At 35.0% G+C, this 13110-nt stretch overlaps 1 protein-coding gene across 1 annotated transcript in view; it reads right to left on the reverse strand.

Annotated features, from left to right (window-relative positions):
• Positions 1-13110, reverse strand: part of SGCZ (sarcoglycan zeta) — a 125333-nt gene that overhangs the window by 15039 nt on the left and 97184 nt on the right. Inside the window, exon 4 of the mRNA XM_074227358.1 lies at positions 7572-7694. Coding sequence (XP_074083459.1) covers positions 7572-7694 — 123 coding nt within the window. The remainder of the gene's footprint in view (positions 1-7571; positions 7695-13110) is intronic.

Raw genomic sequence — 13110 nt, forward strand, 5'->3', positions numbered from 1 at the left:
AGACACACTAGTGTCTTACTGCTGAAAGTGTGACTCAGTAGATCCAGTCTGGAAAGCAATCCTAGAGATATGCAAATAAAGAGACTCAAGTGTCTTTGGAACATATTCCACTATCAAACTTAAAATGAAGAAAGCCATCAATTATAAGACAATCTCCATATCCACCAGTATATTTATAGCAGCACTTTTTGTGATGGCAAAGAATTGAAAGAACGGTGTTGCCCATCAGTTAAGGGAGGCTAAACAAAATGTGGTACATGAATAAAATGGGATATTACTTTGTCATAAGGAATGTCAAATGTGATATAGAGAATCATAGAAAGATCTTTATGAATTGATGCAGAGTGAAGTTAATCACACTGAAGAAAATAACATACACAGTAACTAAAACAATGTGAATAGAGAGAGCAACCATCAAAAAGTTAGGAAAAAAAAAGAATATTCCAAAATTAAAAAGAAACTCGACTCCAAAGAAGAAATATGAACAGACATTCCCACCATATACTTTTGTAGAGGGAAGAAGTCATGAATGAGCTACATTTCACTTAATTTGTCTATGTATCTATATATCTCTCTAAAACCAAATTTTTTCAAACTTATTTCATTAGTTCTGCTAATTTTTCTCTTTTGTTTCCTCTTTTTACATGGGATGGCTATCTGAACAGGGAATGGAAAAGGATAATGGGGAACATCATTGTGATATAAAAAAAACAAAAAATCCATAAAAAGTTATTTTAAAAATGTTTCTATTAAATTTTCTCTTTGAAACCATTTATCCAAAATAGCTTAATTCCATTTGGTGGATAGAGACATTTTCCCTGAAGGTCTTGGTATTAGATTAATAAATGCTCAGACTCCACAATGAAATCTAAAGCTCAAATCTTCAGCTCTCAACAAAATACTACAGAGATTTGAGGAGAACAAAAATCAAAAGTTTGTGAATTTTTAATGGAAAGAATGACAGCTTTCTTTTCCATTGCAGATATGATGTGTCAAAATTGTCATTTAAACCCAAGTTATAGGACTCTCACTGTTTTCTTAGATCCTTCTGCCACTAAGTTAATTAATTTAATGATGAATACAAAAATAGTTAGAGAAAGTAAGATGAGAACACACTTGATGAACAAATGGACCATGAATTCAATTACTTTCTTGAAGACAAACTACTTGCAGAAATGGATTGGTGAATAAATTGTATTGGTGAATAAAATGATACAACAATTATATAGCAGGGTTGGGAAAAAGCTCAGCCAGATCTTGATGATTTCTTCTCATAATTTTTGCTCATCTTTTAGTTTAATGGCATAATTTCTTGTCAGATTTAGAGCCTATATATGAGATAATGATTTACTTTCTAATCTATAACTTTGATTTCTTCTAAAATACCAAAGAAAATGACTTGAGATGGACTTAGTATGTCCAGGGTCAGTTGAGGTGAGGGGAAGGAAATGAGATTAACCTTTGCTTGATACTTTGTCTCTGCATATGAAGGAGGAAGATCCTCCATGAAGGTGGGGTTTCAGTGTTTGGGTATGAAAAAGAGAGCAACTGAATAATACAGAAAATAAATGGAAATATACAGACATGTGTAGACTACTGGACGTAGAATAAAAGAACAAAAATGAATCAGTAGATCATGGCAAGAGGTGATGGATTCTCTATTAGACAGTCAGTGGTTTCTAGTACTGGACATATTCAGTGGCGATTATGAGATTTCCATGTCAAAGGAATTCTGCTTCCATCCATCTCTTAGATTTTGCCACATTGACTGTATGCCCCAAGGTATCTCAGGGGCAACTTGCTACTTTCCAACGGATGATAATATTAATTCCTTTCATGTTTACAACAACCTAGAAATTATCCTCATTCTACAGATGAAGAAACTGAGGCAAACAATAGATAAATGACTCAACCAGGGTCCCACAAATAGGCAGTATCTGAAACAGAATTTGAATTCTGTTCTTTCTGACTATAACTATGGATATTCATTGGGCCACCTAACTGCCCCATCTACATAGCTTGGCTAGAGGAAAATAGTCTGAAACTTTAAAATTACAAGTTAGACAATCAATCAGCAAGCACTTATTAAGGGCTAGCTGTGTCCATGATACTGTCCCAGGTTGGCACAGTTTCTGCTAAGTATGTGGGTCATGTCACATCTCAATAAGGTGTGAACCCTGGCTCCAGGAAATGGAAACACTCTTGTATTGACTTCATTACTGCAATACCTTTCTCTTCTCTAGACAGGACATTGAGTATAAAACTCTCAAGAAGAAAGCTGCAGCTTTGATGATTTGCAGCTATATAAATGTTAAGAGACTGACACAAAAGTTTAGTGATAAAGCAGATTTAAAGAAATGAATATAATTCTAGGCATGTCCTTTTACAAACTCCAAATGGACTATAACAAATTTAGTAAAGTATTCTAACTAAAATCCATTCAATATTGAAAAAACATAGGGCTCATTACTCTAAGGGATTTATGGAAAGATGAATACATCTTCACCCCAAATGAGGAAGAAAATTGACGTAAATTCTCAGGGAATAAGACAAACACATTTTAAACTTGCAGAAATTCTTTTGAAACAATAAGGTATCATTTCACAGAGCAATGGTAAGGAATGACAATGGATATATTCCATTGGATTTCTCAGATGTGGCTAAAAGACATTTATTCTTGGAATGGAACCTATTCAACTGCGAAGATCCAAGGATGGAATCCAAAGTCCTTTTATGAGAAATATTCACACGAACAATATGTTGACAAAAGACATCTGAACAGATGGCTAGGTCATGTGGCTTTGTTTATAGAAAGAGAAGCATTTATGATGACAAGTCAGGAGCAGTTCATCTACATTGGAAATTGAAAATGACTTATCTTTAAGAAAATTGCATGAATTGAGCAATGCAGATTGGGCAAGAAAACGGGCCACATATCACAAAGAAGTACAAAAAATATTTCTTCTACAAAACAGGTAGCTGAAAAATCATTTCCTTATTTCTCACTTGGGACTTCTTTGACTGACTTTTCCACCATATCCCAGGAAGCCCATAATTAGGATAACCTTATCAGCCTGTAAGATCTTGTCAGCCTCATCACCATTCTCTGCTTTTCTAATTGAAGAATAGTGCCATGAATTCCAAAGCTCCATTTAAGAAGGGAGCTCAGCTTAAACATCTCTTTATTTTTCACCTGGTTGTACTACTTTGGGACTTCTTTCACTGACTTCTTCACCAAATCTCTAGGTTAGACTTTCTCGAAGTCTCTCTGCCCCATGTTCAGCTTTCTCTTGTGTTTTGGCTATTCTATTAGGCAGATACTTTTATTTTGTATGAATTTACCTAGCTCTTAGCATCTGGCAATAAGAGGTGCTCAAAGAATGTTTATTTAATGACTGATTAATTGATCTACCAAGGCATGTCCTGGTGACTAGAGTGATAAACTAGTAGCTTAGTATGCATAGATGAAGTTGATGCACGCATTGTCAAAGTTAGTCTGTTTGGAAGGCTCGAAAGGAAAGTGTGGTAGAGAAGAGGTATTAGACTGATTACCAAACCAATGGTCTGCAGAGCCATTGCACTGATCTCATTGCTCTATGCCTGTATAACCCGGACAGTCTACCAGAATCCTGCCAAGAAACTGAGTCACTTCCATTTGATTTGTCTTAGGAAGATTTTGAAGATCTTTTGAAGATCTGGCAGGAAAAGATAGCAGATATTGAGGTTTTCTTGAACTAAACCACCAAGCAGTCAAACTTCACTGCATAGAGCATAACTTGGATGAACATGTTGTTAGAATGACAACAGGACATTTGGCTAAAAGATTATTTTAGGAAGAAGGCACCTAAGTCACATTCTCACATGGAGGTCAAAAGAAAGTCTCTCTGAAGAAAAACTCTGGAATCAGTTTTGTGACACAGGAGACACTGGCACAGCATTACTCAACATGGCATCACCACATTAAAGATGGTGCTATGCTCTATGAGCAAAGCAGAATTGTAATAGCTCAAAAGAAACTTGTGCGAATTTAGAGACACCTCCCTTCAAAATGTTTACATGGATTCTTTGTACCTGACCTGTGGTAGAGCCTCCTGAGCTCATATTGATCAGATCAGCCACAACTGGACACACTGTGCATTGACTGACTTAGTGATGCTATTTTGGTCCTCTTTGAAAATGAATGATAACAACCAGTAGTTTAAATTAATAGACCACTAATCTACCTATTTAGGGCTCAAAATTCCCTTGAGGATACCACAAATAAACTATACTCAAGCCAGCCTAGTATGGCAGGCCAAATTATTTCCCATAATTACCCAGAGATGGCATTGTTCCATTAAAAAAATGAGAAAAAATATTTTAATAGAAATGGTCCTACCAAATGCTATTCTCCTTTAAGTGTGATGCTTTCAAAATATAGAAGTAAAACAGAAGAAACTGTGAGGTCAGATAGGCATCATCCCCTTATCCTTTCTTCTCCTGAAGGCAAACTATCAGTGCTTTATAGGAACCTACAGAAGATAAACTTTTGACCCAATGGGTTATTGAGTTATAGAAGTCAGCTATGTCTTGTCCACTTGCACAGAAGTCTATAAAGCATCTAATAGAAAGGATTAATAACTGGGCATTGACTTGTTCCAGGATCATTTATTGTAAACTTAAAAAGAAGCATGAGATGTAGAAAGATTGCAAACAATGGCAGCAGCCCTCATTTCTGTGGTACAACGTCAAATGACTTTCCCCAGTGCTGGCCACAGGGGTGGGTAGGTAGGTAGTGCAAATGACTCCATTCATGTTCATTTTATAGAACTGAACAGAACACATTTCTACTTCTTTGTAGGGTCTCAGAATGATTCATTTTACATTTTCTCTTCCTCCACAGAGGAGGCAGTAGAATATAATGGGATAGGTCATTCATTTAGCATCAGAGGACCCAGATTCAAAAAAAAAGTCTCTGCTACTTGTTAACTCTGTAAATTAGGCAATGGATCTCACCTCACCCCTTTGGGACTTAGATCTCTCTCCTAAAACTGAGGGGATTTGAATTTCTTGGCCTCCATGATCTTTTCTAGCTCACTGTTTTTCTCCTACTTGCCTAGCTATTTCCATATCAGAAATCTGAAGAAGTTTCATGTATCTTGTCATTTTCTAGGCTATTGTTGACCCTGAAAGGGATGGCTAAGTTACATCAGTTATAGCATTAAAAATTGCAATTAGCTACCATATCTCTCATTACCCCACTTGTTGAAAACTGAAATAACAAGTAATAATTGCCTCTTGGGGGGGGAGGAGAAAGAAATTCAAAGATATGATCTAAGATAGCTTCATGCTTTTCTCTACTGACAGCCTTTAAAACATCTTTGGACATTTCCTAAATCACTGATTTTTTTGTTCATGTGTGAGCATTCAATAAATTTACATTGATTAAGTGGTTTATATATGTCCAACAGTGTCCTAAGGTCTAGGGAAAAAAAAGTTTCTGCTATCAAGGAATTTAAATTCTGATGAAGAATACTGACAGATAAAAGGGGGAGCTAAAAAGTCTCTCTCTCTCTCTCTCTCTCTCTCTCTCTGTGTGTGTGTGTGTGTGTGTGTGTGTGTGTGTGTGTGTGTATGTGTGTGAAGATACCCAGGTAGGGACATGGTGATTACATTCAGAGAATAAGGTGGTTAATTTAGGACCACTCTCCAAAGTAAAGCTTTGGAGAAGAACTGACAAATGGGAGGAGGGTCCTCCAGAAGCTGGGAGCCACATGGTGGTTATATGTATCCTGGTGTCAGAAACTATGATGTTATTGTTTAAATAACAGAATCTGAGATGTAGTGGTAAGAAACACATTTCTCTATTTATTTAAAAGAACAAGAGTGGTACATTGTAAACAGAAATGGTGATTTCACTTTAATTTTCCATCCGTCATTGATTATCTCTAAACTACTTCCTGCACTAAATGTAATTTGTGTTCACTGAAGACATTACATTGTCACCCTCCATTGGCCAGGGAATTTATTACTCAACTATTTTCCCATGGTTATAGAGTCGTGCAAATTTCAACTGGCCATCCCAATGTGAATCCACAAGTTCTGATGCAAACATTAGTGAGTTATTCTTTACACACGGAGTATTGGTAAAAATTATAATAAGGCTGATGGTGATAACAATTTAGCGGGTGGTGCAAACAAGAAAGATTCCTAAGACTAATGGGGGAGGGCTATCCAGATTCCAGACCAACAGAATTAGTGATATAAAGATAACCTTTGAGTTATTCATAATTTATCTTGGCACCAAATTCTATCCCTTCTCTGTGGCTATTGGAATAAAAAAAATCCTCTGTGGAAAGGAGACAGTAGAATATAACTTTGTATAGAAGGTAGGCATTATTTTCTAGGCAGTGTAAATTTTTGTAATGTCTGGTGGAATATTTCAGCATTAAAAAAGTCTAGCCTCTAATTTAGAGAGCTGGCATGGCATAATAGAGAGCTAGACTCAGAGCCAGAGAAACTTGCATTGCAAGCCTATTGGCAATATCACACTGATAAAGTAATATGAATGGAGTTTTCAAAAGAAAAATTATACATTATACATAATTTTGTTTTTTAGGTTTTTGCAAGACAACCAGGGTTAAGTGGCTTGCCCAAGTCCACACAGCTAAGTAATTAAGTGTCTGAGGCCAGATTTGAACTCAGGTACTCCTGACTCCAGGGCCAGTGCTCTATCCACTATGCCACTACTCAGAGAAATACATATTTACTTAACCTAAAGTTTCATTTTAAAACATTAGGACAGATGAAAATGATTAAACTTGGAGGGTCATGCAAATTATAATATTGCATGGTTGGTGGAATTGTCAATTAGTCCATCCAGTCAGGAAAACAATTTGTACTTAAATTATAAAAGGCTCTAAACTCTACTGTTTACCATTACTAGACTTGTTCTCCAAGTAAGGAAAAAGGGCAGAGGGGAAAAGTCCCATGTATACTACCTCTTTATAAAGTCCCCTGTTTAATTTTACAGTTGGAGAAAGAAAAAAAAGGGAGAAACAGAATAAGTGCCTGTATATTAAGATGTACCTGAATAGAGGGAAGTCTATTTTTGTAATGGAACATTATTTCGCCTGAGAAAATGACATAAGGAAGAAATCCAGGAGGTTGTGAAGATTTGTATGAACTGATGCAGAGTAAAGTCAGAAGAAACTGAAGAGTTTTTGTTTTGTTTTCACAGTGACCAGAATAATGTAAAGAAAAATAGCCACAAAATACAGTGACACTCTAATGCTATGATAAGCCTAGTCTTTAGAACATTTATGGTGAAATATATCTTCTTTCTGTTGACAGGCAGATAGTGGATGATAGGTACAGAATGGGTTCTATTTTTTCCTATTTTGTTCATTGATTTTCTTAAAGATGAATTCTTTGTGACAAGGAAAGATTCTAATGGTGGTGGTGGTGGTGATGGTGGGATATGTGGAGGAAGTCATTGGAAAATCACAAGGAAAGAAAAAAAGAACAGAAACAAGTCATTTCCCCCCCTTTTTTCTATTTTTTTGTAGTTCTGAAGCTAGCTCTTACAGTACCTGTTACTTTCAGTCGATCAGCCCCAATGGTGATCTCTTCTTCATTGGCAGAAAACAGGACCCTACCACCTTCACTTGCACGCACTTCAAATTTTTTACACTGAGCTTCCACAGCGTCTGCTCCTAGGAGAAAGGGAGGGGCGGACAATAATATGGGAACATTAACAATAGCCTAACTGCCATTCTGTGGCATTATTTTCAAGTAATGCTTCAAATAGCCAATGATCACAACAATTTCCAAAAATCTATGTAGCTTTTAAATTATTCAGGGACTTTAAGATCTAAAAACACCTATGTATTGCTTTTTTATAGATCAATAATTTATGTCTAACATATAAGCATTTCATTTTTTTACTTTTTACTATTCAGATAACAGCTTCACTCCTTTTCCCCCACTGACTTCATTTCCAGTACTTTCTCACTGATATAATTAGTGGCTCTGAAAGATGTTTCAATCATGCTATCAGACAAAACAAAGGTAAAAAATCTACAATATCAACAGAGATAAAGAAAGGGAATTTTTTTAAATAAGAAGGCATTCTATTTTTCCCAAATATAAAGAGTTTTTTAAGATCACATTGAGTTGTCCTTTATTTCTTTTCATTTGGAATTTAGCTACTCAGAGTGAATCAAGTATAAAGTAGTAGAATAAAGAGAAAACAAAGATTCTCCCCTCTCTGCTCTTCTGAAAGAATATTATCTTTTAAAATAATCAAAGAAGAAGGATGAAATATTGCATTTTATTGTAATTCAAAGGTTTAGATAGTATAAGTAGCTGAATTGGAAATCAGAAAACTTCAATACAAGTTAAGATTCTGCTATAAAATGACCATTTGATTTTGGACAAATCATTTCACCTTCAGCGGACTGAGTTTCCTTATGAAGAGGCAGTCTACATTCTATTTTGTCCCTTCATTGGTAGCATTCTATCCATCTTTTATTCTAAACTTGACATGTTCTTTCCATTCTTTTAAAAGTAGAATTTTTGCTTTGGTTTCTCTCACTGTCTTGCTGGCTTTAGGGATTTTTGTTCTTTTGTCCTAATACAAGAAATGGGATTAAAAAAGGCAAAACAGGTCTTGAATGTAACTTTCCACTTCCTCCCATAGTGGGGGTGGTTTAACTCTAAAATGACATTAATCCTATCAAGAAATGAAAAGTCTAGTCACCTCTCCCCCACCATAGTAACACAATTGTGTTACATTAATTACTTTAATATTACTTTAATTACTTTAATATTGTTGGGTTAAGAGCAGGACAAAACATAACAAAAACAATAAAAACTTAACCTATAGAATAATACCACATCTAATGAATTTAGAGTGGAAATGTTTAAGGCATCTTCTAAATGGGAACTGTAAAGAATACACATTTTCTCAGCATCCCTTTACAAAAATTATCAACATAGTTGTATGCAGAGAAATTATAAATTCCTGTTTGAAAAATAAATTCTAAAAGAAGCTTTAGGAGATAATAAACAATAAAAATAGTAAGTATGCTAGGGAAGATAAGTAAAAGAAATAGCCCTGAAAATAATCACAATGCCTAAATAATGTATGAGTGAAAGAGAATAATATAGAATAATTAATAACAAGATGAAATACAATTATAGTACAACATGAGATAAAACTGAAGAATTCCCCAAAGGATAAATTATGTCCCTGAGAAAAGCATAATAATAAAATATAAAAAGATTATTAATGAACTGAATCTGAATACAGAATCTACAAATAAACACCTGAAATAAGTATAAAAGAAGAAGTTGTAAAAAATAGAGGAGAAATAAATCTGTTAGAAAACAAAAAGACTATTGGAATGATGGAACCAAAAGTAAGATCTTTGGATGATTAACAAAATTGAATAACTTTTAGCCAACCTGATTAATAAAAACCACAATGGAAGATAAAATTATCAAAAAAATTAGGATGAAATCATGGCAGAGAAGAAAAAGTAAAAATAAGTATCAGACCCTCCTATAAAGAATAAAATTCAAGTGTAACAGAATTAGACTGTGAGTTCTTCAGAATAGACTGTTTTTTGCCTTTGTGTTTTCAATTCTTAGAATGATGCCTGACACATACTAAGGTGTTAATAAATGGATAAAGGCATGACAACTTAAATAAACAAATGAATAAAAAGATCCAAAGTCATGGAGATCTTGAATTATCCAATTTCAGGAAACTGAAGGAATTGCAAAGGAGAGAAAACCCAATATCCTGACCAAGATGGATTTACTGGAGAATTCCATCAAACTTTCTTTCTTTTTTTCCTTTCTTTCTTCCTTTCTTCAAGGCAATGGGTTAAGTGACTTGCCCAAGGTCACATAGCTAGGTAATTATTAAGTATCTGAAGTCAGATTTGAACTCAGGTCCTCTGGAGTCCAGGGCTGTGCCACCTAGCTACCTAGCTGCCCCCATCAAACTTTTAAAGAATAATTACTATCTATCATTTAGAAATCTTTTCAAAAATAATTTTAGAAAAAACCAATTTATTAAAATTTTTATGGAATGAATATGGAACTAAACTAGAAAGAATAAAGAGAAAGGTAGAAAAAATTAAAGCATACCAAGGAAAAATTTTTAAATAGAGACTTACCCAAAAAAGCCTGCAATATATGGGCCAATCAGCTAATTGACAAGTTCTGTTAAATGCCTATAATATGCCAGGAACTGGGGATATAAGTACAAAGAATGGAAGAATCTGTCTTTGAAATGAGCTTCCTTTTTGATATTCTCTTAGTTGTCTTTTTTTTTTCAGTAAACACTCTAAGATACCCCACCTCATTTTTATATCATTTTGTTCTTAAGATGACTTAAGAAGAGATCAATGCTCTCCCAGTGGTGCCACCTCCAACGCATATATCTTCTGTGCATAGTTGGAATAGTCTACCTTTTTTCTTATCTTTTTTTTTCTTCCCTGCCTTTCTACTTCCTCTGTTTACACATCAAGGATTATAATGTTAGAGGCCAAATGGAAGTTTACATTTGGACTGATTTTCCCTCTTCATTTCTGACTGTCATTTTATCTTCTCCTTTCAGTTTCACATGCCCTTTGGATTTGTTGCATAGTTGAGACTCTTGATTTGATTAAACTTAGTTTTTTTTGTTTTGATTTTTGCAAGGCAAATGGGGTTAAGTGGCTTGCCCAAGGCCACACAGCTAGGTAATTATTAAGTGTCTGAGACCGGATTTGAACCCAGGTACTTCTGACTCCAAGGCCGGTGTTTTATCCACTACGCCACCTAGCCACCCCTTGATTAAACTTAGACCTTGATACTTTCTTGAATGGATGCCTAAAACCAATTATCCAGGCTTGCCTATAGATTGCACATTTTTGTGTTTGTGGTATGGAGATAACTCATCTGTCTGTTACCAGTGATGTGTATATGTATAACAGGGAGAAGTCTCATTCATTCACCACCAGGGATGTGTGCATAGCACATTTTTCTCATTGCATTAACAAATGACTTCTACAAATGCTCCAATTGTTGCTTGATTTCCCTTCTAGAATAAAAAAGTGAAGAGAGACTAAGAATGAATTCTTACAACCCAAATTATCAAGGATAATAATATGTTCCTTCTCTTCAAACCAAAAAAAAAAATGGAAATAGGACTATGATGGGGAGAAAAGATTCTCCTTCCCCTCAAGGTATTGGAAATGGTAGGGGGAGAATCTGTTTTTTTTTTTTAGGAGAGTGGGAGAATGTCAAATAGGAAGGAAAAACCATTAGAGAACTAGTATATTAATAAGAATAAAGCTCTGAGGAGGGAGCGGTTGCTTGCCCTCCAGGTAATATTGGAGCAGAGCCACAGATTGTAATGGACAGGTGAGAGAATACTGAGTAAGGGTCAGAAGAAGAATAAAAAGAATGGAGAGGAGTGGTTTCCTTCTTAGGAATTCTCAAGTATCCATTAGCATCAATAGAGTAAGCTCTAGTCAGGACAGAAGATTACTCCTCACTTCAGTTGATTCAGTGAGGATGCAGATGGAAGTAATAGAAGGAATCTGGGAAACCTGGAAACAATTAAAAGACTTAGGAAAGAAACTAAAGACTTTGCAAGAGGAGAATAGGTGATTTTTTTTTCACTTCTACTTTTTGAAGGCAAAAAATACAGAGAGAAGACATGACTAAGAAGATAAATTGAGAACGGAACTTGAAGGTCTGGTTTGTGACTTACAATCAAAAAATGAATTGCTCTTGACAAGGGATATATAGATTATACTCTAGCAAAGATTGGTAAGGACATATTTGCTTTATGTATGACAAATATTATCAAAAAAAGGGTTTTAAATTATAAAAAGGATGTGTGAAGGAGAAAACTGCCTAATAAATTCATTCAAGTATACTGCAAAGAGAAGTTGGATTAAAAGGACAAGAGTGGTTGGGAGACATTGAGGAATCCATTAGAACCCAAATCTTGGATTTTTAGTCATTGATCTCAAAATCATGTACAGAGATGACCCAAACTTAGGTATCAAGAAAGATGAACTAAAGCCAGACTGAATAGATCCCTCATTCAAGTTTTGATTTATCACCTTGTTCATTGTCTTCATAATTCTGAAGCATCTAGGTGGTACAATGGTTAGAGTGATGGGTAGAGTCAGGTAGACCAAGTTCATATTCAACTTAAAACATTTACTAGCCATGTAACCATGGGCAAGTCACTTAACATCTCTTTGCCTGTTTCCACAACTATAAAATGGGGGTAACAATACTGCCTACATTGCAGGGTTGCTGTAACAAATGCATTAGTTGTAAAAAACACAGTACAGTACTTGAGAGTAGATACTATATAACACTAGATATTATTATTACTGTTATTGTTATGATAGTATTGGAGAATACATTAATAATGTGAATTAAACTTTGAAGTGTGGTTCGTACATATTTTGCCTTGTGTGCCAGTTGTTAAACATTTACCAGCACAACTGATTGGAATATTGTTCCTGATACTTACATATTATTCAAACGAATTGGCTTGATAACAGCTTGTCAAATCAAGTTCAGGAGTAATAGTACTGTTCTTTAAGAACTTATATTCAACTCAACAGCTCATTCCATATTCCTATTAGACAATCTAGTGAAGGGGACACAGTAGAATACATTCAGGTGAACTTTGAGGGAGAAACAGCAGTAATTTTGTCATTAGTGTATATTGCAAATCACCTTGATGAAAAAAAGAGAAATCAATGAATAATTTAAGTGGATTTCATTGCCTAGAAATTTATAGGCATGAGGGTTAGACAAAGAGAGACAAGGAAATCTTAGTACTGGCTATCTAACTATTTAATAGAATTCAATTCTGATAAGGAAAACAAATGAGATTTTTTCTGATGAGGTAAATTTGGTGAGACTAGCAGCTAACTGATGTAAAGTGATTAAATGATACTGAGTCATTGGTTGTTAACAGTGGGGAATATACTGGTCCATAAGTCCATGAAGTTAGAGAGACCAAGTCAACCTATGATGGGGGCCCCTAGAAATAATAGGGTGGATTTAGCTTGCCTTCATCCTGGAAGAGTGAGGTCAGTGACTAGC

The sequence above is a fragment of the Macrotis lagotis genome, chromosome 3 (assembly GCF_037893015.1).
Source record: "Macrotis lagotis isolate mMagLag1 chromosome 3, bilby.v1.9.chrom.fasta, whole genome shotgun sequence".
NCBI classification, from domain to species: domain Eukaryota; kingdom Metazoa; phylum Chordata; class Mammalia; order Peramelemorphia; family Peramelidae; genus Macrotis; species Macrotis lagotis.